Genomic DNA, 26,719 nt, shown 5'->3' on the forward strand with positions numbered 1-26,719 from the left:
TTTTACCATTGAATTAAAGACCGCACCATGAAATGCGTCGCCAACAGCCACATCCCAGCCCCTAAGTAAAGAATGTTTTGGCTGCTAGTTCAACCCCAAGAAAACAATCTTTGACTTCTATCACCTTAAAATGCCAGTGTTACTAGCAAAAGATTTTTGTTCCCCACAATAAAAACCAACCCTAGGATCTTTAAGGTCCTAGTTAACAAAATTTTCACGTGTGCAAAGTTCGACTGAAATAAATATATTTCTCTCATTTATCCTTCCCACCCAGCATTCCTGTTTTCAGCTAATTTTAAGGGATATAATTTCTAAAATTAGGGCAAAGAGTAAATTTCCTGCTTTCTACTTCAATGCTTTAACTCTCCTCCAACCTACACAGCTGTGGAGGATCAAAGAGCTGACATCTGACGCCAAGCATGAAGAAACAATATTAGCACATGTTAGTCTAACCATCTGCCAATTAGGGAAGGGTAAGCTGGGACAAAGTGAGAGAGTGGCATGGACATATATACACTACCAAATGTAAAACGGAGAGCTAGCTAGTGGGAAGCAGCCGCATAGCACAGGGAGATCAGCTCGGTGCTTTGTGACTACCTAGAGGGGTGGGATAGGGAGGGTGGGAGGGAGGGAGACGCAAGAGGGAGGAGATATGGGGATATACGTATATGTATAGCTGATTCACTCTATTATAAAGCAGAAGCCTACACACCATTGTAAAGCAATTATCCTCCAATAAAATGTTAATAAATAAATAAAAAGAAGAAGTAAAGTGGAATTCTTCCACTTGGGGGAGAAGAAAAAGGAAAGAAAATAGTATCAGAGGGAAGATCCCAGAATCAGGAAATGGCACGACTTCTAAAACACACCAACTAGGGCACAAGGTCAATTTCACGAGGTCAAAATGCCTGGCCCTTAGAAGGGCAATGTTAATGTTATTAATTTACTTAATATTTTCCCATCCTTCTTAGTTCTCCCTTCCAGGCTCTTATATCAATTTGCCTGAACCACTGTTGTCTTCTTCCATTTGACCTGACTTTTGTTTGCTTGGTTTCTGATTTATTCTTTCACTCTTTCTTTTACTTTTTTTAAGAAAAAAATATTTAAAAAATAATAGAGTACTTATATATGTAGGTTACAGAAAATACATACATAGACGCAAAAGAAGATAAAAATCAAGGAAATGTACCCAGCTCACATGGCTAATAAATTGGTTAGCATGCCTTCTTCTAGATGTTCTTCTTTGTAAACATATATAAGCATATAAACTGCATTTAAAAGTCACACAATCATAACCTACTTTTTTCACTTTTTATACTTTGATCATCTTTCCATATTACTATTTATACACCTACAGTGAAAAGTACACTAAGTAGAGTAAGATTGTTTGGATTCGAATCTTGACTGTACCAGCTACTAGCTGTGTGATATTAGACAAGTTATTCAGGCGCTTGGAGTCTCAGTAAAACCACATAAATAGCATCCTCAAAAGTCTGTTGCCAAGTTTTAGACAAATCGAGTAATGTGCCTGGCACAGAGTAAGCACTCAGTAAATCCTAGCTATTCTTCATCTATAGTTTTCGTGACTCCATAGTAAACCCCTGTATGGGTGTAACTTAATATGTTTAAATTTCTGATTAGTAGCCATTTAAGTGCATCTGAGGTTTTCACTGTTATAAGCAGTATTGCAACATGCATCCTGTCCATACATCTTTCCATACTCCTGTAATATTCCCCATAAACTTTAGTTTGTATGGGCCCTTGGACTTCTGACACTTACGTGGACTACTCTGTATCCTCCCTTGTCACCTTATCTCCATGACCACCATAGTCACTTTCTAGAATATCAGCTCCATTTATGACTTTAAAGTAAGGACAACTGCAGGCACAAATTCTCCTCTGAAAAGTGAGGAATAGCTCCGTGTGCCAAGGAGTCTGAATCACCAACTTCAGTCGTTTATTTGAAATGATTATTTTCAGAGGATGGATTCCCCACTCCCACTCCATCCAGCCAACGGAAGGAATGAAGTAAGTGGTCTCTATTGACCCTCCTTGTGTATAATTCCTCATACAGTCCTAATTTACCAACTGGCACTCATGGGAACTAGTATCAGAGAGGCTACTCCCACTGTTAACCTGTGTTTTGTTAGATCTAATATAAGGAAATCACTTTTAGGTAGAATTTAAATGCATTAGAATTAAGGTTGCTAGCTACAATTATGTTGACATGATTTCACCTGGTGCTATTTGCTAGGGTCACCAGTCGGCAGGTCAGAGATAAACTCTTCTCATTAGAGTGAAATTTCTCAAGTTTGTAGAATAAGCTGTATGAATACTGAGTATTGCTAATCACATCTCAAAGGAAGGTGGTAAAAGACGTCAACAGAAGTATGGGACTCCACTAAGGATTAGAACTTCCTCATTTCTCAGCATCCTCTTTACCATGGTCCCTCCCCATATCTTCCTATTTCTCTCCTCTTTGCTCATTTCTTTTCTTCATGCATCCTTTTCCACATCCTGTCTTCCCTTTATCATCCCTCCCCCCTTCTAGCCTTTCTCTTCACCCTGCCTTTCTCTAGCTCCCACACCATTTCAATACTATCCTCCATTCTCACCCTTCTTAAGAGTGGTCCTTCATTTCTACGCCTCTCCTTAGCCTCTTATCTCTTTAAGCCCCTCCTGAATGTGGCTTCCATCCCCAATACTATAGAAACTGCGTTCCCAGAATTCACAAATGGTAAATAAATGGTCATGTTTGACCCTAGTTTTCTTCCTAATTCTGGCTGATTTCTTTTCTTGGCTTGTCTTGGGCTGTTGATGTCAGGGTCCCTAGGGCTCTCCCTTCTATCCATTTCTTCACTAGCCCTTCCCACTCACCCTGAACAATTGTACCTAATTCCACAGTCTGCTGATGCCTCCTAAGCTGACCTCTCAGCCGAGCTGCACCCAACAGTAGCTTGCTGCCCGTGCCCGAATTATGACCCTCAATGCTTCTTTACTTGTACTATTACAGCAACATTTTAACTGCACTTTTTGCCTCTGTTTTCACCCTCTTCTAGTCAATTTTCCACTCTGACTCTATGATTTTCTAGCACACAGGTCTGACCATTGTCAGGTCCCTTCTTAAAACAGCAAACAGACCTCATGATGTCCATCAAAGCCTTTGCTCTCTGTCCACAGTCTTTATCTCTCTCATTCTGCTTCACATATCATATACTACTTTAGCACATGAGACTACCTGCTCCTTCTAGAAAATACCTTCTAATTCCATGGTGGTTCTGAGATTTTCTTCTTGCTGTTAGCTCTTGCTGTAACATATTTCTTCCTTGTCATTTTCCTAGTAAAATCCTGCTCAGGCTTCCAGTCCCAGATCTGATCTCCTCAACTACTTTGCTAGGCAAATATTTTCTCTCCCTTACTCATGTTGCTATTCACATTTGCTCATACTATTAGTATGGTTGTTATGACCTTGTATTACCATCTAGATTATGATCTTCTGAATGACAGGTCTGTATTTTATTAAATTTTTGAAACTTAGTTTTTAGAAAATAGTTTATTAATAAACATTTGGTAAATTGAATTCTCTCCTCTCTCTTAGCCCTGGGTTTCCAACTATCAGGAAATAAAAAATGAACCACAAAAAAGGATAAAAGTAATTTGCAAAGTTAAGATAATATCTGATTTACATGAGTTGGCCAGCATTTGCTTTGGGAGTAATTATATTCAGTTGAGGCAAAGAACGGAAATAAATGTGTGTTTTTAGTAAGAAACCTGAGTACATAAGTACAAAGAATTTTGTCTTTGTAAGTTATGAAAAATCTGAAAAATGTTAAAACATTTTCTCCCCAGATGTGTATTAAAATTTACATGGATTTCAAAACAATTCTATATCCAGATGTACCCAACCTGCTTCTAAAACGTCAGGAATTAGTGGAGAAGATTTATTTTCTTCTGTGTTTCCATGCAGAGGGATATCCTTAGATAACAATCCCAGCTTCTCTCTCCACCCCTTCCTTACTCCTGCAGGGTGAGTTATTTGATTGGTGAGGTTAGGAAAATGCACTGGTCACACTCATCAGCTCTCTTCTCTCTCCTGGAGAAAACATGAGTCATGTACCACTCTGTGCCATGCTCTAAGTGTCCTGCCCCAGCGGGGGTCAGGACTGCATTTGAGCGGCTGTGACTAAATGAGTGTGTTTGTAAAATTCAGGGTTAGTTATTAGCAATCACACTAGTCTGCAGACCTGAGGCACATTCTTCACATAGCTTTATCATTTCTATCTGTTTGACACCTGTGTCTATCTTTCAATTGGTTCCTAACTGGGCCTGGGAATGTCAACGTCTGGAAAGAATGCAGTTCAAAAATTTCACTTAATAAACTTAATAAACATTCACTGAGGGATGCCAATGTGCAATCCACTGTGCAAGGTATGGGGTGTACAAAGGTGAAATGAGAGATTAAAAATGGTGAAATGCAATTACTTCCAGATGGAAGCCCAGACAAAGCATCACATCTCTGACGTACCTTTCCTAAATACCAGGTTCCTATTAGATGTGAGGGCACAGATGGTATGATTTGGATCACAGTTTTCTTTGGCTGTATTATTTTTCATTTCAGTGAATGATGTTTTCCAAGCAATCTGATTAATTTCACCATCACTCATGCTTAAACCAAGGAAAGCAGTTATTTTCTTTATGGTTTTAGAAGGATCCTGAGCAAAAAGCAAATAAATAAATAAATAAATAAATAAATAAATAAAAAGTATATCTCATCAAAACACTAAATTCATTCTCTGAAACCTGAAAACGGAATTCATTGATTGATTTCCTGTTTTAACTTAATTCTACTTAAATTTTCATCGTTGAAATGGTAGAAAGGACTTGCTTTCTTCATTTCTTCCTAGGATATAATTAGAATGTTCTTAGCATTTTTGTGTTCTTCCCAGCTTAAAACGTGATCAAACCAGGATCCATATACGACTAGAAGAAAAGTGAATTGTTGTGCTAATATTAAATGTTATAAAAAAGCTTTCATTGAACATTATCACTTTGCATCCCTGGGTTCTTCCCACTTCAGTGAAGTAGTCAAAGTAAGGCACACATGTATTAGACTCCGGAGGGCAAGAGTTTTCCTTCAGAGAGCTCAATTTCACTATTTCAAATAAATATAATATTGTGAAATGAAGCTGGATGACCCCCTCTTTTAATTAGGCTGAGGTGTTTTTTTCTTATTTTTAGTAAATATTCTTTTATCATCAGAAGTGACAGCAGAGGGACTTCCCTGGTGGTCCGGTGGTTAGAACTCTGTGCTTCCACCGCAGGGGGCGCGGGTTCCAGCTCTGGTCAGGGAACAAAGATCCCACAAGCCACGAGGCCAAAAAAACAAAACAAAACAGTGACAGCAGAACTACAAAGATACATATTTTCCCAAGAATTGTGTTTTGATATCTACCTTGGATCTTGGGAGAAATAGGGAAAGCATAAGAATTTATCATTTTCTTCCTGTAAAATGACATGCTTTTCATAATGATAAGTTCTTAGTACAAAAAGTTTATAAACATCCTCAAAACAAATTCTGTTCACTTACCTTAGCTCAAAGCTGAAAAATACAGTCTTAGAGATTTCTCTGTAGTTGATATTATTCCTTTATCGTTTCATTAAATTGACAGCCTTAAAAATCTCCAGGGTTTAAAAGTAAAATATTAAAAATGGGACTTCCCTGGTGGTGCAGTGGTTAGGAATCCACCTGCCAATGCAGGGGACATGGGTTCAACACCTGGTCTGGGAAGATCCCACATGCTGCAGAGCAACTAAGCCCATGCGCCACAACTACTGAGCCTGCACTCTAGAGCCCACAAGCCACAACTACTGAACCCACGCACTGCAACTACTGAAGCCCAAACACCTACAGTCCGTGCTCCACAAAAGAAGCCACCACAGTGAGAAACCTGCGCACCATAACAGAGTAGTCCCAGCTCGCCACAACTAGAGAAAGCCCACTCACAGCAACGAAGACCCAACACAGCCAAAAAAAAAAAAAAAAAAAAATGTTGTATGCCACAGCAATAACCAAGTTTCTTTGTCAATTGCATTGTAATCAGATCTTTAACTGTGGCTTCTTAAATCTTTTGTCATTTGTAGACAGTTATTGTTTGTACTCTGATGCTTTTGCAAAAATGCTTCATCTTCAAGATTCACAGGAGGAACCTTCTGACAAGTACAGGTTTCTGATAGCTTTCAGATTATACTGCTGAACTGAAGAAATTAAAGAAATCTAATGGAAAATCTGATAGCTTAATAAAACTGTTAACAGAAGATTAAGATCAAGGATTAGTCACATAGGACTGAACAAATTGATGAATATGGTTATAATTTTTTAGTTTTTGTCTGAAATATTACTGGTTTTCAATCTGTGTTTTGAGCTATAAGGAAACCCTTCCCTTCAAGCTAATTATGACTTACAGCAATTTGGTAAGTTGTACCTTTGTAAGTAGAATTGAAATACTTATCTTTTCTCTCTACATGACCCCTCCAGAAATTGGAAACTCTTAGGTTCCCAGCAGCTTTATCAGGTGAATATGAAAGGCTGCCTCCTGGCAGGTGTAGGAATCTTGGGATATTTGGGGGACTTAGAGAAGAGAGGAGTCCATCCAAATCTATAGATATCATAGGTGGAATCTGACGTCAAGCCCTTGGTGTGGCTTTCCTGGCCTTGAGAGGCCTTTTTAAAGTTCAATTTGATATTCTTTATAAAAAGTTCCAGCAGAGCCACCTTAAAAGAACCTGTATGATCAATTACACTTATGTAAATAATCAAGCCGAGTTTATTAAAACCAGACTTATTTTGCAAATAAATTAGTCTTAATTTGGCTACATTTGGTAGAAATGAGGGTAATTTTAGTAGACATAGAAAAAAATCATGTTGGGTTTCCCTGGTGGTGCAGTGGTTAAGAATCTGCCTGCCAATGCAGGGGACACAGGTTTGAGCCCTGGTCCGGGAAGATCCCACATACCGTGGAGCAACTAAGCCTGTGCGCTACAACTACTGAGCCTGCGCTCTAGAGACTGTGCACCACAACTACTGAAGCCTGCACGCCTAGGGCCTGTGCTCTGCAACAAGAGAAGCCAGCGCAGTGAGAAGCCCACTCTCTGCAACTAGAGAAAGCCTGTTTGCAACAAACAAGACACAACACAGCCAAAAATAAAATAAATAAAATAAAATAAATTTACAAAAAAAAAATCATGTTTTAGTGGACATTAAGTTCTACGGTTGTTGTCTTTGAGATTTTTTGTATTTACCACCTAAGACTCACTTCTCAGACGGCTCCTTCTTGCTGTGTTACATTACCAGAAAGACTTTTCTGAAACTTACTATCACAGTAACCTATCTTTGGAAGAAGAATAGATGCCCCATGACCTGCAACCAGGACACTGTGCACTCTGGAAAAGACGTCAGTTAAAGGAATCTTTACAGCCACGTTGGGAAGAACCCTATCAGGCCTCCTCTCCTGAATGAACTGCAAATCCTGTTTGTAACACCTGACTAAGACCATCACTACCAGACCAGGATGAGAAGACAACATCTGAAGTGGACAGCTGACCCAAGATGCTGGACAAGGCTCATATAGCAATTACTCTGATAGCTGTTCATACTTTTACTGATGAACCAAATGTATTTCTTCCCTGGACTCAATTGTTTTCCAGTTTGAAAAAGTCAATCCAATTGCTGTGTTTGTGGCCAACTGCCTGTATCCAATACTCCTAGTTTACCTTGGTAGATTTATTTTCTCCAGGATGCTAACTGGATGGCTCTTAGAAATTTTATTTTAGAAGAAAGAAATTCTAGTTTCATGCAAGCTAATGCTACCACCAGTATCAATAAGTGAGACCCTCTTACCTGACCAACTAATGACACTTGTTCTGAACCTGGCCATAAATACTCCTTTACACTAAATGCTAAATACTGGGTAGCAGTGGATTTATGGAACAAGGTTATGGCCTTGGCTTTCCCCAGGTTGGTTAGGAAGATGCACAATTGATTTCTTTTGGGCTCAAGGTCACTTACAGGAAGCCTTGAAACAGCCCCTGCCAATCTGCCTTTAATGTGAGCATGCTGGGTTTCGATGAGTTTTCCAATGGTATGACCATTTGGCTGTGACACTCTTGTCTTCACTAGGGATAGAAGATATCATTAATCACATGTAGGCTTTAACAAAATTTACTCAGCAAGCTTTGAATGATAATAATCAAGCCATTAGCTTGCTCAATTTGGAAGTCTCCATGATGAGAAAAGTAGTCCTACAGGATTGCATGGCCCTGGATATTCTAACTGCTTCTTGGGGGGGAACTTGTGCTATAAAACATACTAAATGTTGGGTTTTTATACCTGATGGGTCTTCTAATGTGACCTGTATTATGACACATGAAGAATCAAACTTCCCCTATGAAAGATCCTCTTCCCAATCTAAGGGAAATGGTTTGGTTTAGGAAGATCTTGGCTTCAGTCTTTACTAATGACATTGTTACTCCTATTGGCAATTTTGACTACAGTTTGTGTGATTTATAAAGCGATAGTTTCTTGCCTCTCAAGCTGTGTATCAACTTCTACTAAGATAATGATATCTAAACTTGAAACTATCATATCTATAGTTCTCTATAACTTAATGAATGTACACAGTGCACATGCAAGGTAAAATTGGCACCAGTCCTATTGGACAACTTGGAATTGACTGTTACTCTTTGCCATATATCTTACTAGTACAACCCCCTAAAAGGAAAGCAAGAACCGAGCTATTAAGACCTGACATCAAGGGACATGGTGGACTCAGGCTAGGTAAGCAACCACCCTGGCATCAAGGGACCAAATATATGATTACCTAATGCTTTCTATTAAAAGATTAATGATCAAAAGCAGGAAATTGATGAATTAAAATTCATATTTTATGGCAAGATGAGAAAAATTTAAACATAAAAGTTTTCTCTGCCTGTTTGGAGCTCCCCCCTCCCCTTTAGAGTGTCTGCATTAACCAAACATCCTTAGGAGAAAACATTCCTTCTTAATCTTGTAAGAAGTCACGATGACTCATGACTCACTTTGTACATGTAGATCTATCGATAATACGTCATTTGACATATAACCCCTTGTCTCAAAACTTATATAACTGTGCTTTGACCTCTAACGGATGGAACTGTCCTCAGAGCTTTCTGAAAGACTGTCTCCTGGGTTTTAATCCTCAGATTCGCTTAAATAAAATTTTCCATTTTTTCTTAGGCTACTGATTAATTTTTTGTCGACATCTCCTTATCATCCAAAGATTTAATACTAGCTAATGCCTCAATCATAAAAGAGCTACTCTACTAGTGATTTCCTGAAGATCTGCTGACTGCTGATTCATTTTAATAAACATTTATTAAGCCATTATTGTCTTCCAAACATTGTGCTATACATTTAGGACATTAAATCTTTGAATAAATTGAAGTATAATTAACTCCAAACCAACTGCAGTTTTTCATGACTTCAGCTCCTGGGGAAGCAAAGGGCAAAAAAATAATGCATTTTTTTTGGCTGTATCATATGGCATGCAGGATCTTAGTTCCCTGACCAGGGGTTGAACCTTTGTCCCTTGCACTGGGAGCACAGAGTCTTAACCACTGGACCACCAGGGAAGTCCCATAATGTATTTTTAAAACAAGAATTTCCAGGACTACAGTGGTATCATTATAGTGTTAGCCCAATTTTCTGCTCCATGGGCCCAGAAGACTATGTAATAAGAATCGGTGCCAAGAAGAGCTGCCCTGATACAAACTTCAGTTACTAGCAATCTCACTGCTATTTCAATGACTTACATAATACTTTATCTTAGAATTACCCAAATTACCATATCAGTGGTAAGAAGTTTATCTTCTAAGAATGGCCAACCTTTTCCAAGACACAAAACACATGGTAGGAGAAAGATTGATTTTCTCTCAAATTTAGGAAGTCTCTAGAACCCCAGACTATGCTCATAGTCTCAACCCGCCTCTCCACCTCCCCTCAGCAGCTACAGCCCAGCCCTGGTGATTAATGTCACTGCCTAGAGTTGTTGATGCTATGGAAGCTCCCAATACTGTCAGGGGAGCCCATGCTTCTATAGCCAGGAGGCTGAGGAGGGATAGAGACCCAGTGCCATGCCCAGTGATTAGATGTAATTGACCTTGTCCATTATGGTTTTTCAGTAGGAAATATATTCCAACATGCCCAAAATAGATTTAAGAATAAACTTTGCATAATAGCCTGATCATAATTTGAGACCCAGCTATTCTAATGACTAATTAATTTATTCTCCACCTTGTTCCAAAAGGACTTAAGCCAGCCAAAAGAATCTAAAGAAATTCACTACCTGTGGCTTCCTTACTAATATAGGGAATTACAGTTTTGGTTCATTTTTTAATCAGAATCCTCATTGTCTAGGTCATGAGTAGACCTATGGCTTTAAAGAAAATACAGCTTCTAAAACAGATTTGAAATATTCCTTTAATGGAAAATGTTTTTCTGCACATTGTTCACGAAATTACAGAATTATTCCACCACCTCCTGGCCTTAACATATGCCTGGATGGCCCCTCTTCTGCTATCCAAAATTACTCATTCCTCTGAAATGCCCCTAAATAGAAGTTGCTCTTTCTCAACCAACCCGTGTGTCTTAGGGTCTGGAGAGTGAGTCAGAAATCTCACTGCTTCCCACCCACTTCTAGAACGCCTCCCTCCTACAGAATCCAGGCTCCTTTGGGAATCATGTTTTTGAATATACTACTGAGACATCCTTGTCTCAGTCAGAAATCAGCCTTGGGATCTCTCTCCCACAGTCACTGAAGATTCTGATTTTCGACCAAAATCTTAATGGGTAGCTTCTACAATCTCCTATTCTGACCATTTTTTTCACTTTCTTCCTTTTATTCATCCCCTCAACAACTGACTTGCCAATACCTTCTTATTTGCCCTCTAATTGTTTATTTCAACCACCAAAAAGCACCCAGTGTTAAACTAAAGCATTTCCTCTTCTCTTCCTCTCTCTCCTTGCTGCTGAGTTCTGCTGAAGAAATTTACACAACTCTATGTATTTATACCACTGCAAATTCATTTTTCCAACTTTAAGGGCTCCAGAGCTGCCTGGCAAACCTATTTGTCCTGCATGAACACATTCTCTTATTCTTCACATCAGCTATTTCAAACCTCCCACATTTCCTGCAAACCCTGTGCCCTACTCTTATATCCAGTTATAATGAGGATCTTAGTTTCTAGTTTCTAGAAAGTACTCTGATGATAGATAACTGTGCAGAAAACAAAACTCGCTGGGATGAAGTGGCCTAGGAAATATAAAGTTCTAAAGTTGTCTCCAGTTCTAATATAAAACTGGACAGGGGGCTGTAGGGGGAAAAAGTAAAATGCTAATATTGCATTGAGAGATTAATCTGTCAGGATATTGCCAGAACGCAATTCATAGTTATTATGTAATTTGAAAACCTAAAGCGTATTTGTAAACTGAAAGAGAAAATTAAATGATTAGACAAATGTGTAGCTATGTATACCTTTACTGTCCTGTCTTGTCATATCATGTGTATTTATGTTTATGGTTTGGAATTGGGTACAGGGTATCATGATGCCTCAGTCATAAATTAATCTTTCTGGATAAATATCTACTTGTAACATTTCCACCCTAATGTGAAACTATGTAAGTCTGTGTGTGTTTAAATGTCTACGTTTAATAGAATAAGTGAGTAGGTTTCTACAGGAAACTTTAGCCATCACATAATTATAACCTCTAAATAATTCTACAAAATAGATAGTTTTGTTAGTCCTATTCTACATTAGGAATCTGAACCTCAGAACAGCTAAGCTACTTGTCCAAAGCCATACAGGGAATAAAATAGAGTTAGGACTTCATCCCAGTTCTTCTGTCTCCATAGCCTGTTCTTTCTAATATATCATGTCATTTGCACATAACCCTCCCCTCAAATAGACACTGAAGAACATCCCTGACACTCAATCACATACATACAAACATCCCCTACCCCGCACACACAGGAAAACAAATACCCTATCTTATAAATAGTAAAAAGGGAAGCTACCACTCAAATAAATTTAACTAAAGCTTTAGCGGTTCAGTGACTATTCGTCTTGTGACACAGTTGGCCTAGACTGGATTACGTGACTGTAGAATACTTACAAGTCAAATCCCTATGAACTCAGCTAAGAAGGTGTGAAAGAATCATCTGAAATATTTTTTCTGACTACACTCGGCCCTTCCCAGATATTCTGCCAGGACTCCTGACAATGGTAGCAAAGGTGGATGCTCCGTGGTAGCTGGTTTGCTTCCCTGCGTGTGGCCTGGGTTGTGGCTGCCCTCATAGACAAACCATCTCTACAACAGGAGCAGGCCCTAGCCAGACCATACCCAGAGGAAGCTTTGCCTTCCGGCACGACAAAATAATAGAGATCTCGCCAAAGGAGAGCTCATGCAGTGCTAAGGGGTGGTGAACCAGTCTGTAATAGTTGGGGATGAACACAGCTTTTCTTTTTTTGAGGAAAAGCAGACTCAAAATCTGTTTTTTAAAAAATAATTTATGTATTTAAACTCTGCTTATTCCAAAAATGGAATTGAGGCAGAGTGAGGCATGCTAACTATCTTCAAATATTTAGAAGGCGATCAGGTGGAAGATGAATTAATGATCGGGGACAGTTTTTTTGCTGGATGAGTTAAGGCACAGCGGTCAGAGCAAAGATTTTGGAGCTCACACTTAATTATATCTTGGCTCTCCTCCTTATTAGTTATGCATCTGTGGATAAGATATTTGGCCTCCCAAGGCCTGCATTCCCCTCACCTGTAAAGTGAGGATAATAAGATCTACCTCATTTGTTCTAGTGAGGATGAAATGAGATCGTGTTTGCATAGCACTTAGCTGAATGGCTGTATCACATGGTACGTGCACAATCTATATCACATGGTAAGATTTTTAAAAACATCTTAGCAGTACCAATATTGAATGTGTTGCTTTGGGGCAAGAGGGAGGGGTGTGAACTTGTTGTCGAGGGTAAGAAGTTCAAGCTTAGCCTCTACAATTCCTGGGGATGTTGTAAAGGTGATTCAAACATCAGGTGGGTGTTTTAACCAGATGACCTTTAATATACCTGTCATTTCTGAAATTTGATGGTTCTATCAAATATGTGCCATTAGATAGGGAGCAAAATAGAAAGAGGAGTTGAAACAGTGTGAGCATAGTATATTCTTCCTTAGGGATTACAGCAAAACAAAATATTAAACCCTGTTGCTGGGACTTCCCTGGTGGCGCAGTGGTTGAGAATCCGCCTGCCAATGCAGGGGACACGGGTTTGAGCCCCAGTCCGGGAAGACCCCACCTGCCACGGAGCAACTAAGCCCATGCGCCACAACTACTGAGCCCGCGTGCTGCAACTACTGACGCCCATGCACCTGGAGCTCGTGCTCCGCAACAAGAGAAGCCACTGCAATGAGAAGCCTGCACACGGCAACGAAGAGTAGCCCCCGCTCGCCGCAACTACAGAAAGCCTGCGTAGCAACAAAGATCCAACGCAGCCAAAAATAAAAACAACAACAACAAAACCCTGTTGCTGGTGAGTTTCCAATGTCCTCATGTTAAGGTTATGCTTGCTGTGGCCTCTCTTAAATTAAGAAGTAAAAGCTTAACAATTTGCAAGTAAAATAGTGAAAGTAGCGATTAAGTCCAGTGAGAGAGAAGATCCTCAGGGAACACACCATTTCTAAATCATGTCTCTTCTAGACTCTGCATCATCTTGGTATATTATTTTTGTTTAATGAAAGCCTTGGGAATTCAGAAGAGTTTTTGTTTTGTTTTGTTTTCTTTAAGTGCTCCAGACACCACTGAGTCAGGGAAAAAAGAATAAATCCAAAGGTCACACATGGTGGCAGGCCCAGCATGTGCTGCGCAGCTCAACAAATGATGTATCACTGTGGTGTTTTCAGAATAAATTACTTTCTGCCAAGTGTTAAGATGGCAAATTCTTTGTTATAATTGGGGAATTGGTGTGTGTGTGTGTGTGTGTGTGTGTGTGTGTGTGTGTGTGTGTGTGTACTGTTTGACTTGTTTTATTTTCTGTGCAGGTATATATAAGGCATGTTTCAAACTACCTGTCTAGCTTTCAGCTGTATCTCACTGTACTCTAATCAGTGAATAATTACTTCACTGAAAAGACTGATGGTATATGAAAAAAAGAAATGCTTGATCAGAATTAATCTGTTCTGAAGACATTAAAACCAGCTAATAAGTCATTGCTCTTACGTACTTACTACCCACTGGTGATTAGAAAAACTGTGAGGGAGCAAAGTGAGAAAGAATTTGCTTAGAAGAAGTAAAAGAATAATCTATTCAAATCTATTTCTGAAAATAGGCAGTTAGGATTCATTTGAACTTTTGGAAAATGCTTTCATTTTGGGCAGAAATATTCCCTGTATATTATGAATAAAAATCATTGTTGTATTTACCATCTCCTCTTAGGAACAGCTCAAACAATTCATGCCACGTTTCAATGCCAGGGAGATTAGGGTTCTCTCTGTAGTAGTGGAAGAGTGAAACAGCTGTATCTTTTGGATTCCTAGTGATGTAGATAATGTTAAAAAAAATATCCATTTATTTTTGGAGGGAAATAGCCCCAACACAAAACATTTCCTAAAAGAAAGTAGCAGCCAAACTCACCTGTGCAAGTCACAACTTTTTGGTAGCTTCAGCTGATTATTAAACACAGACTTAGACCAGTGTTTCTCAAAACTTAAGGTGCAAAAGGTGCATAAAAATCATCAGGGGATCTTGTTAAAATGCAGATTCTCATTCCGAAGTTCCAGGATGAGGCCTGGCATTGTGCATTTCTAACAAGCTCCCAGGCGATGTTGATGCTGCCAGCCCACTGACCACACTTTTTGAATTTATGTGACAAAATTTGTAGTAATATTTTAGGGGCAGACTTGAGAGACCCTACTCATTTGAAGGACGAGATTAATTTTTTAATATCCATGTATTACAAAACATGATTTACATACAAGAAGATTTCTTACAAATTGTTCATATTTATAGGAAGAAGAATGCTTTGGAATTCCTTTTTGTACAATTTGATCCTCCAAAGAGCAGGGAATCTGTGATACCCTCCCACTTTATACAAATACTGCAACTGTAAGTTAATTTGATTCAATAAATATTAATTTAGTACCTATTGTATACCAGGTAGTGTGCAGTGTTCCAGAGGCAAGGAATAATGAGCAAGACAGAAATGATTCCAGCCCTCTCAAAACTTGCAGTCAAGTGAGGGAAGCAGATAATTAAACACACTCTTGACAGTGCAGTGTTACGAAGGTTATAACAGCGAAGTACAGAGAGCTTTAGGAGCATGTAAGAAACCTCCGGAAACCAGTGTGAGAAGTCTGGATGTAATAGGACTGTCCTCAATCATGGTCAGCATCGCTTGAGTAACAGATACTCTACTTGCTTTTTAAGTGAAAATCAAGGTGGACGCATTTTACTTAGATAAGGAAGTTTTCACTGAGTCATTTTTAATACATATCTTTCCCTACTGTGTTCACAGTCCAGGTTGTGACCCTAATGCACAGCATCTGCTGCTCTTTACTTGAAAGATACACAAAGACCATGACACGCAGGAATGAAGAGCCACCTTTAACCCCACCATTATCTTCTCTTCATCCCAAGAGATAATTGTGGAGTAACCCAGCACCTCAGGCTTCCTCTAAATGCCCTAAGCTTCCTGAACAGATTCACAAAACCCCAAGGCCCAGAGATGACAGTTTAAAAACCCACTGCCTTAACAAAAAGGAATAAATGGCCAAATTTTAAACCTTAGACATCCAGATGGAGACTTTTTTTTTTGGTAGAGAGAAGAAATTTTAGGGCCTTTGGAGAACCCTCCCTCAAAGTTGCATGTCAGTACGATCTAGTGGGAAGGGCAGTGCAACCCATTAACACATATTTTACCAAAAGAGGTTAAAAGAATGTGTTCTGTAACTACGCATGGTGACGAATGTCAAGTAGACAGTGTGGTGATAGTTTCGCAATACACATGAATATGGAATCACTATGTCATACATCTGAAACTAATATACTGTTATATGTCAATTACACTCAATAAACACGCAGATGTAGAGAACAATGTATGGACACCAAGGGAGGTGGGGAAACCGGTGGGGGCGTGATGGGATGAATTGGGAGATTGGGATTGACATATATACACTAATAGGTATAAGATAGATAACTAATAAGAACCTGCTGTATAAAAAAATAAATAAAATTAAATTAAAAAAAAAACCACACACACACATCAAGGATGTACTCTAAGAAACTGTAAGAAACATTAGGGGGAGGTTGAGGGATATGAAGGGAAGGCAGAATAGTACTCTGGAGAAAAAATTAAATATTAACTAAATATCTAAAAAATTAAATTTTTTAAAAAATTAAAATTCTATTTAAAAAATTAAATATTAACTTATCATGAAATGAGCTGAAAACATAAATTTCACGTAAGAAAGTTGGGAAACATTATAAAAGGAGAGACAAAGGTTAGAAATAAAATATAGGAGGCCAAGTAGGGTCAAGAGCTGATAGGGAAAGATCGGAGGAGGAACTTACTCTCTGACTGGCCCTCCTGGGGCATTTAAGGCTTGTCCATCCCCCAAGCTCTCAGGGCGTGGCCATCAACAAGAGGGGACAGGTCATCCTCTAGGGAGACCAAGGGCAACCAGACAGTGTCAGTCTCCATTAAGGGTCACACTGAAATGATTGTACCTTCAGGCTGTACTGTTAGTGTGGTGGTTTTAAGACGCACCCTAACCTATCTGAGTTTCAGTTTCTTTACTTATAAGAGGAAAAGTACCTACTCTTGTCATTGTTGTAATGTTTATAAAGCACAGCCTAATCCCTGGTAGCATTTTTTTATCAGTTTTACTGTATTGCCCTGAGTAAGGGTAATTGAGCTTATCAGACTCCTTTCCTCCCCAAATCTCTCTCTCCTTGTCTCAGAGACAGTCTGTTTGAAATGAAGATGCTCCGTTGAGTCAAAATGTACTCAGGTTAGTATACTTTCACCTGTTCTGATAGATTTGCTTGGGATAAAAACAAAACTTCACGGCATTTGCCTCTCACTGTGTCTACTTTTATTTGGGTGGAAGAGTAGATATGATGCACGTGGAAACACTGTGGTCGCAGAGTTATAATCATCGGAAGATCTGCTTCAATTTATGCACATTTGGTAGGGTTTTTTTTTGTTTTTTTGAGAATATGGCTGACATTGTATAAAGAGGCTTCATTACTGGGAAATTGTTCACAGTGGACACATGTATCTTGCCTTTGCTTTACAAATATTATTCTCTTTTTTTTCTGATCATGCATTTCTCCATGAAAACAAATTTGAATAAGAAGTATATGAAGATAGAGATATTCTTTAAAATTAGAAGTAACTTCTTTGGTTTTTTTTTGGCTCTGTTGGGTCTTTGTTGCTGCACGCAGGCTTTCTCTAGTTGCGGCGAGCGGGGGCTGCTCTTCCTTGTGGTGCCTGGGCTTCTCACTGCCGTGGCTTCTCCTGTTGTGGAGCACAGGCTCTAGGCGTGCGGGCTTCAGTAGTTGCAACACGTGGGCTCGGTAGTTGTGGTGCACTGGCTTAGCTGCTCCACGGCATGTGGGATCTTCCCGGACCAGGGCTCAAACCCGTGTCCCCTGCATTGGCAGGCAGATTCTTAACCTCCGCACCACCAGGGAAGTCCCAGAAGTAACTTAAAATAATAATGTGGGGACTTTAAAAACGGCTCGAGGTAAATATTCTTTAGTGTTTTATATTATAGTTTTATTTTTTATTCTTTTCCTATATAATCTTTTGCAAAAATTATAGATAAAATAATTAAAATAAAATTATTAAGGCAGTTTTTCTTTCTCTAGACATCAATATTTAAAGTAAAATGACTCAAACCAGATTCAGAATAGAATAAGACATTGTCTAGCGTAATTACAGTTGACATACTGATTCAGATTTCTTTCATTACTGAAAGATAATAATTTTTTATGAGCTAGATACTGTGGTAACACCTATACACTCATTATCTTGTTTCATCTTCATCACACTATATGAGATGAATATTATTATCCCTGTATTAAATGAGGAAACCAAAGCTCAGAGAGCATCAGCAATTTTCAAAGGTCACATAGCTTGAAAGTGACACAGCAAGAATCCAAGTGCAGGTTTGTGTAACCCCAGCCTCTGCCCTTAACCATTGAACTTACCTTGCATTGTTTTTGTTTAATATTCATTGGTAGCACGTTGTAGTTCAAATGCGGTGGGATAACTCTTCTCACAGTATATTTTTAGCTCTTCAAATTTAGAAATGTCTCCCAATTCAATAGAGGTGTTAGGGTTATTCTAGCCTTGGTAATATTCTCAATGATTTTTGCAATCCAGTGAGTGCCTTCATAAGAAAATAAAATGAAATGCATTTTATAATTAAGTGATACTCGAAATGAATATAGAAAATTAGTATGAGGTTATAAAAGCAATGAATGCATTAATTTTATTATAAATAGTTATCACCTCTTGACACCAACTGAAACCTGTTGAAACCTTTCAGATGTTAATTCACTTTACAGGAGGGATCACATTTTAAAGAGCATGAAGAGTTATGAAAAGTGTATATACTGTTTCCTCAGCTTGAAATACTCTTCTATGTTACCACTCACTTCTAGTACCTTCTCTAATTCACAAACACACAGATCTTTTTCATTCACGATTCCTACCGGTCCTGCAAGCTCATGCTGTATTAAAATCTGTCTTCTGAATCCCCACTCCCCTCTCAGAATTGCTCTCTCTTTCTGTCCCTTGGAAGCAGCACACACCAGAAGAGAGTTGCCACTGCTTGCATTCATGTCTGTCTCCCTATTTCCCCCTTGAATATAGACACAGAATCTTATCTTTGTTTGTATGCAAATACAGAGTAGTTGCGCAAACAAAGCATTTGAACAATGAACGAATGCCATATTCAAATGTCATGGAGATGCATACCTACTACCATGAAGTCTGGAAGAAATATCACTTTATGTTTACCTAAAGCAAATGAAGATATGCTCCAGTGCTGTAGACTACAGTAAATTGGAGCGAAGAGGCAGAAGTTTGGCTGGGGAGGGTGTTTCACTAATTTGAAAGCAATGCCCATAAAGGGTTTAAATGAGGCCTAGTTTCCATTTATCTCATTGTAAGTCCAATTAGATACAATATCAACAAATTTACAATTGACTAAATATTTAAACAGTGCTCTCTTTAACACTATATGTTTTAAATTTAAGAAAATTTTAGATTATAATGTTAATAAGTCTTAAATATGTATAATTATAATAGTCATATAAATGTGACTCCTATAGTAGTGATATTTGCATTATTTTAATTAAACATACTGATTTATTCTGATGAAGAAGAGAGAATACACAGCTTTGTGTTGTTGAAAGGGACCTCCTGGCAACTAGTGGAAGATGTCAATTTATAGGCACCAAAACGTCCAGTGGAAGCCTTAAATATGGTTGTTTGTATATGGTATAAATTAGCCACCTGTTCTTATCAGCCCAGAAGAAAACAATTATTTATAAATCAATCATTAAGTACAAATTGAACAAAAACTATTTATTTATCACTATGCCTGGCTCAAAGTATGAAGAGAATTCATAATGTTATAGATATTATGCTTATTATATGTATTAACATCTGTATGCCTTCATGAATAAAACAGAAACGAAAGTGTAGTAAAGCTCTAATTTCTCCAGTTGAATTTTCTCAGAGCACATCTTTTGGCTTTCTAATGTCAAGATTTTTCATTAAAATAAGCATTTAAGGTACTCTAATTTCCTGTGGAAAAATTCTGAAAAATAAATGTTTGATAAAATTTATTATTATGTGTATTATTATTATTGTTTTTCTACATTATAAAATACATTAAAATAAGCTTTACCAGATTTTGGATAGGACACCAGAAACACATCATCTTCTCTTGTCTCAGAAGAATCCAGGGAATTTAAAAGTTCTTCTGAAGACATAGTAGAAAAGAGGATTCCCTTGAATTTATGAAGAACACTCGACTGGCTCTCGGATGTCATGTTTCATCAAATCAATCAAAAAGTATTTACTAAACACTAACTTTACACAAGGCACAGAGCAAGGGTTGTCCTTGATTTTAATCCTAGCTCACTGGCAATGTAATCACTGAGCTGACATTCCAATCAGAGGAACATATATATACCTTTTGCAATTCTTCACAAGAGTAATTTTTAAATGATAACTGAGCCAAAGGCTACTGTGAAAATGATGTTATCTGAATTTTGCTGATAACACATGTTACAAAATATTCCCTCCAACTTGACTCAGATAGTTTACATACACAGCTATCAAGTTATCAGAGTGTAATCATTATATTAAGGGACTAGGGTTCATCAAATCCTTTGTCCTAAATAAGGAGAGACTTTTAGTGGCTATATGGATTATATCATTGTGGAAGTGACTGGGAAAATTGAGCTTCTTCTGGCTAATATTAACACACAGTAGAGGAAGCAGCTAGTATTGCATTTCAGGAAGAAAAGAGGAATGGAGTAAGAAAATATAAATTTTTCTAGGAATTGGCAGATAAATTTGTGACTAAATACAAACCCCACAGGAAATACTTTAAATAAAAACTACAAAAGATAATATGGGAATCAGGAAACCCAAGCAAAAAACAAACAAACAAAAATCTTGAGCTTTGATGTACACAGGAAGTTTTTTGGTTGAACTAATAAACTCCTGTTTGAGTCATTCTTAGCTTCTGTCACCAATATTGTTAATATTCTGGATTGAATTAGATATAGCAATGAAGTGCCCAGTTACTTCAATGAACCACATTTGAATCTTTTTTGTTTGCTCGTCTAAACATTAAAAAGAAATGCACACCAACAAAGAAATAATCAGCATTTTAGTTGACCACAAAAAAGTAGAGGTCAATTGTCAAAGAACTAATTGAAGAAGATAAAAATGGAGTTGAAGAAGATGGCGGAAGGGTTAGACGCGGGGATCACCTTCCTCCCCACAGATACATCAGAAATACATCTACACGTGGAACTGCTCCTACAGAACACCCACTGAACGCTGTCAGAAAACCTCAGACCTCCCAAAAGGCAAGAAACCACCCCCGCCCCCGCCACGTACCTGGGTAGGGCAAAAGAAAAAACAGAGACAAAAGAATAGGGACGGGACCTGCACCAGTGGGTGGGAGCTGTGAAGGAAACTAGAAGCCCCTTCCCTGGCGGAGACTGCGGGTGGCAGAGGGGGTAAGCTTCGGAGTCCCGGAGGAGAGCACAGCCACAGGGGTGCAGGGGCAAAGCGGAGAGATTCCCGCACAGAGAGGATCGCTGCCGACCGACACTCACCAGGCGAAAGGCTTGTCTGCTCACCCGCCGGGGCGGGCGGGGCTGGGAGCTGAGGCTCAGGCTTCGGTCAAATCCCAGGGAGAGGGCTCGGGTTGGCTGCCTGAACACAGCCTGAAGGGGTTAGTGCAACACAGCTACCCCCCAGGGAGTCTGGGAAAAGTCTGGAGCTTCCGAAGAGGCAAGACACTTTCTGGTGTCCTAGTGCACGAGGGGAGGGGATTAAGAGCGCTGCTTAAAGGAGCTCCAGAGACAGGCGCGAGCCGCGGCTAAAAGTGCCAACCCCAGAGACGGGCATGAGACGCTAAGGCTGCTGCTGCAGCCACCAAGAAACCTGTGTGCGAGCACAGGTCACTATCCACACCCCCTTTCCGGGGAGCCTGTACAGCCCGCCACTGCCAGGGTCCCGGGATCCAGGGACAACTTCCCCGGGAGAACGCAGGGCGTGCCTCAGGCTGCTGCAACATCACGCCGGCCTCTGCCATCGCGGGCTCGCCCCGCACTCCATGCCCCTCCCTCCTCCCCGCCCCCGCGGCCTGAGTGGGCAAAAGCCCCCGAATCAGCGGCTCCTTTAACCCCGTCCTGTCTAAGCAAAGAACAGATGCCCTCAGGCGACCTACGCGCAGAGGCGGGGCCAAATCCAAAGCTGAACCCGGGAGCTGTGCGAACAAAGAAGAGAAAGGGAAATCTCTCCCAGCAGCCTCAGGAGCAGCGGATTAAAGCTCCACAATCAACTTGATGTACCTGCATCTGTGGAATACCTGAATAGAAAACCAATCATCCCAAATTGAGGAGGTGGACTCTGAGAGCAAGGTTTATGATTTTTTTCCCCTTTGCCTCTTTTTGTCAGTCTGTATGTGTATGCTTCTGTATGAGATTTTGTCTGTATAGCTTTGCTTTCACCATTTGTCCTAGGGTTCTGTCCGTCCGATTTTGGTTTTGTTTTACATTTTTAAAAAAAAATTTTCTTAATAATTATTTTTTATTTTAATAACTTTATTTTACTTTATCTTACTTTATTTTATTTTATCCTCTTTCTTTCTTTCTACTTTTTCTCCCTTTTATTCTGAGCTGTGTGGATGAAAGGCTCTTGGTGCTTCAGCGAGGAGTCAGGGCTGTGCCTCTGAAGTAGGAGAGCCAACTTCAGGACACTGGTCCACAAGAGACCTCCCAGTGCCACGTAATATCAAACAGCAAAAATCTCCCAGAGATCTCCATCTCAACGCCAAGACCCAGCTTCACTCAACGACCAGCAAGCTACAGTGCTGGACACCCTATGCCAAACAACTAGCAGGACAGGAACACAACCCCATCCATTAGCAGAGAGGCTGCCTAAAATCATAATAAGTCCACATACACCCCAAAACACACCACCAGACATGGACCCGCCCACCAGAAAGACAAGATCCAGCCTCATCCACCAGAACAAAGGCACTAGTCCACTCCACCAGGAAGCCTACACAACCCACTGAACCAACCTTAGCCACTGGGGACAGCCACCAAAAACAATGGGAACTACGAACCTGCAGCCTGAAAAAAGGAGGCCCCAAACACAGTAAGATAAGCAAAATGAGAAGACAGAAAAACACACAGCAGATGAAGGAGCAAGGTAAAACCCAACCTGACCTAACAAATGGAGAGGAAATAGGCAGTCTACCTGAAAAGGAATTCAGAGTAATGACAGTAAAGATGATCTAAAATCTTGGAAATAGAATAAAGAAAATGCAAGAAATATTTAACAAGGACCTGGAAGAACTAAAGAGGAAACAAGCAACAATGAACAACACAATAAATGAAATTAAAAATACTCTAGAAGGGATCAATAGCAGAATAATGGAGGCAGAAGAACGGATAAGTGACCTGGAATATAAAATAGTGGAAATAACTACTGCAGAACAGAATAAAGAAAAATGAATGAAAAGAACTGAGGACAGTCTTAGAGACCTCTGGGACAACATTAAACGCACCAACATTCGAATTATAGGCGTCCCAGAAGAAGAAGAGAAAAAGAAAGGGACTGAGAAAATATTTGAAGAGATTATAGTTGAAAACTTCCCTAATATAGGAAAGGAAATAGCCAATCAAGTCCAGGAAGTGCAGGGTTCCATACAGGATAAATCCAAGGAGAAATATGCCAAGACACATATTAATCAAACTATCAAAAATTAAATACAAAGTAAACATATTAAAAGCAGCAAGGAAAAAAAAACAAATAACAAGCAAGGGAATCCACATAAGGTTAACAGCTGATCCTTCAGCAGAAACTCTGCAAGCCAGAAGGGAGTGGCAGGACATATTTAAAGTGATGAAGGAGAAAAACCTACAACCAAGATTACTCTACCCAGCAAGAATCTCATTCAGATTTGATGGAGAAATTAAAACCTCTATAGGCAAGCAAAAGCTAAGAGAATTCAGCACCACCAAACCAGCTTTACAACAAATGCTAAAGGAACTTCTCTAGGCAGGAAACACAAGAGAAGGAAAAGACCTACAATAACAAACACAAAACAATTAAGAAAATGGGAATAGGAACATACATATCGATAATTACCTTAAATGTAAATGGATTATATGCTTCCACCAAAAGACACAGACTGGCTGAATGGACACAAAAACAAGACCCATATATATGCTGTCTACAAGAGACCCACTTCAGACTTAGGGACACATACAGACTGAAAGTGAGGGGATGGAAAAAGATACTCCATGCAAATGGAAATCAAAAGAAAGCTGGAGTAGCAATTCTCATATCAGACAAAATAGACTTTAAAATAAAGACTATTACAAGAGACAAAGAAGGACACTACATAATGATCAAGGATCAATCCAAGAAGAAGATATAACAATTGTAAATATTTATGCACCCAACATAGGAGCACCTCAATACATAAGGCAAATACTAACAGCCATAAAAGAGGAAATCGACAGTAACACAATCATAGTAGGGGACTTTAACACCCCACTTTCACCAATGGACAGATCATCATAAATGAAAATAAATAAGGAAACACAAGCTTTAAATGATACATTAAACAAGATGGACTTAATAGATATTTATAGGACATTCCATCCCAAAACAACAGAATACACATTTTTCTTAAGTGCTCATGGAATATTCTCCAGGATAGATCATATCTTGGGTCACAAATTAAGCCTTGGTAAATTTAAGAAAATTGAAATCGTATGAAGTATCTTTTCTGACCACAACACTATGAGACTAGATATCAATTACAGGAAGAAATCTGTCAAAAATACAAACACATGGAGGCTAAACAATACACTACTGAATAACCAAGTGATCATGAAGAAATCAAAGAATACCTAGAAACAAATGACAATGGAGACATGATGGCCCAAAACCTATGGGATGCAGCAAAAGCAGTTCTAAGAGGGAAGTTTATAGCAATACAATCTTACCTTAAGATACCGGAAACATCTCAAATAAACAACCTAACCTTGCACCTAAAGCAATTAGAGAAAGGAGAACAAAAAAACCCAAAGTTAGCAGAAGGAAAGAAATCATAAACATCAGATCAGAAATAATTGAAAAAGAAATGAAGGAAATGATAGCAAAGATCAATAAAACTAAAAGCTGGTTCTTTGAGAAGATAAACAAAATTGATAAACCATTAGCCAGACTCATCAAGAAAAAAAGGGAGAAAACTCAAATCAATACAATTAGAAATGAAAAGGAGAGGTAACAACTGACACTGCAGAAATACAAAGGATCATGAGAGATTACTACAAGCAACTCTATGCCAATAAAATGGACAACCTGGAAGAAATGGAGAAATTCTTAGAAATGCACAACCTGCCGAGACTGAACGGGGAAGAAATAGAAAATATGAACAGACCAATCACAAGCACTGAAATTGAAACTGTGATTAAAAATCTTCCAACAAACAAAGGCCCAGGACCAGATGGCTTCACAGACAAATTCTATCAAACATTTAAAGAAGAGCTAACACCTATCCTTCTCACACTCTTCCAAAATATAGCAGAGGGAGGAACACTCCCAAACTCATTCTACAAGGCCACCATCACCTTGATACCAAAATCAGACAAAGATGTCACAAAGAAAGAAAACTACAGGCCAATATCACTGATGAACATAGATGCAAAAATCCTCAACAAAATACTAGCAAACAGAATCCAACAGCACATTAAAAGGATCATACAGCATGATCAAGTGGGGTTTATTCCAGGGATGCAAGGATTCTTCAATATACACAAATCGATCAACGTGATACATCATATTAACAAATTGAAGGAGAAAAACCATATGATCATCTCAATCGATGCAGAGAAAACTTTTGAAAAAATTCAACACCCATTTATGATAAAAACCCTGCAGAAAGTAGGCATAGAGGGAACTTTCCTCAACATAATAAAGGCCATATATAACAAACCCACCGCTAACATTGTCCTCAATGGTGAAAAACTGAAACCCTTTCCACTAAGATCAGGAACAAGACAAGGTTGCCCACTCTCACCACTATTATTCAACAGAGTTTTGGAAGTTTTAGCCACAGAAATCAGAGAAGAAAAAGAAATAAAAGGAATACAAATCAGAAAAGAAGAAGTAAACTGTCACTGTTTGCAGATGACATGATACTATACATAGAGAATTCTAAAGATGCTATAAGAAAACTACTAGAGCTAATCAATGAATTTGGTAAAGTAGCAGGATACAAAATTTATGCACAGAAATCTGGCATTCCTATACACTAATGATGAAAAATCTGAAAGTGAAATTAAGAAAACACTCCCATTTGCCACTGCAACAAAAAGAATAAAATACCTAGGAATAAACCTACCTAAGGAGACAAAAGACCTGTACGCAGAAAGAAGACACTGATGAAAGAAATTAATGATGATACAAATAGATGGAGAGATATACCATGTTCTTGGATTGGAAGAATCAATATTGTGAAAATGACTCTACTACCCAAAGCAATCTACAGATTCAATGCAATCCCTATCAAACTACCACTGGCATTTTTCACAGAACTAGAACAAAATATTTCACAATTTGTATGGAAACACAAAAGACCCTGAATAGCCAAAGGAATCTTGAGAAAGAAAAACGGAACTGGAGGAATCAGGCTCCCTGACTTCAGACTATACTACAAAGCGACAGTAATCAAGACAGTATGGTACTGGCACAAAAACAGAAAGATAGATCAGTGGAACAGGATAGAAAGCCCAGAGATAAACCCATGCATCTCTGGTCACCTTATCTTTGATAAAGGAGGCAA

At 38.9% G+C, this 26,719-nt stretch overlaps 1 protein-coding gene across 1 annotated transcript; it reads right to left on the reverse strand.

The window, feature by feature from the left end:
• Positions 1–4,508: 4,508 nt before the first annotated feature.
• Positions 4,509–20,162, reverse strand: LOC309968314 (sulfotransferase 6B1-like; the record flags this gene model as incomplete). The annotated part of the gene is given in 8 exon segments (XM_082849523.1): positions 4,509–4,712; positions 4,886–4,900; positions 4,904–4,980; positions 14,519–14,645; positions 18,309–18,375; positions 18,377–18,428; positions 18,431–18,490; positions 20,018–20,162. Coding segments are annotated over 8 exon segments (747 nt in total).
• Positions 20,163–26,719: the final 6,557 nt, after the last annotated feature.

Source organism: Leucopleurus acutus (genome assembly GCF_964270905.1).
Source record: "Leucopleurus acutus genome assembly, chromosome: 11".
Classification (NCBI taxonomy): Eukaryota; Metazoa; Chordata; class Mammalia; order Artiodactyla; family Delphinidae; genus Leucopleurus; species Leucopleurus acutus.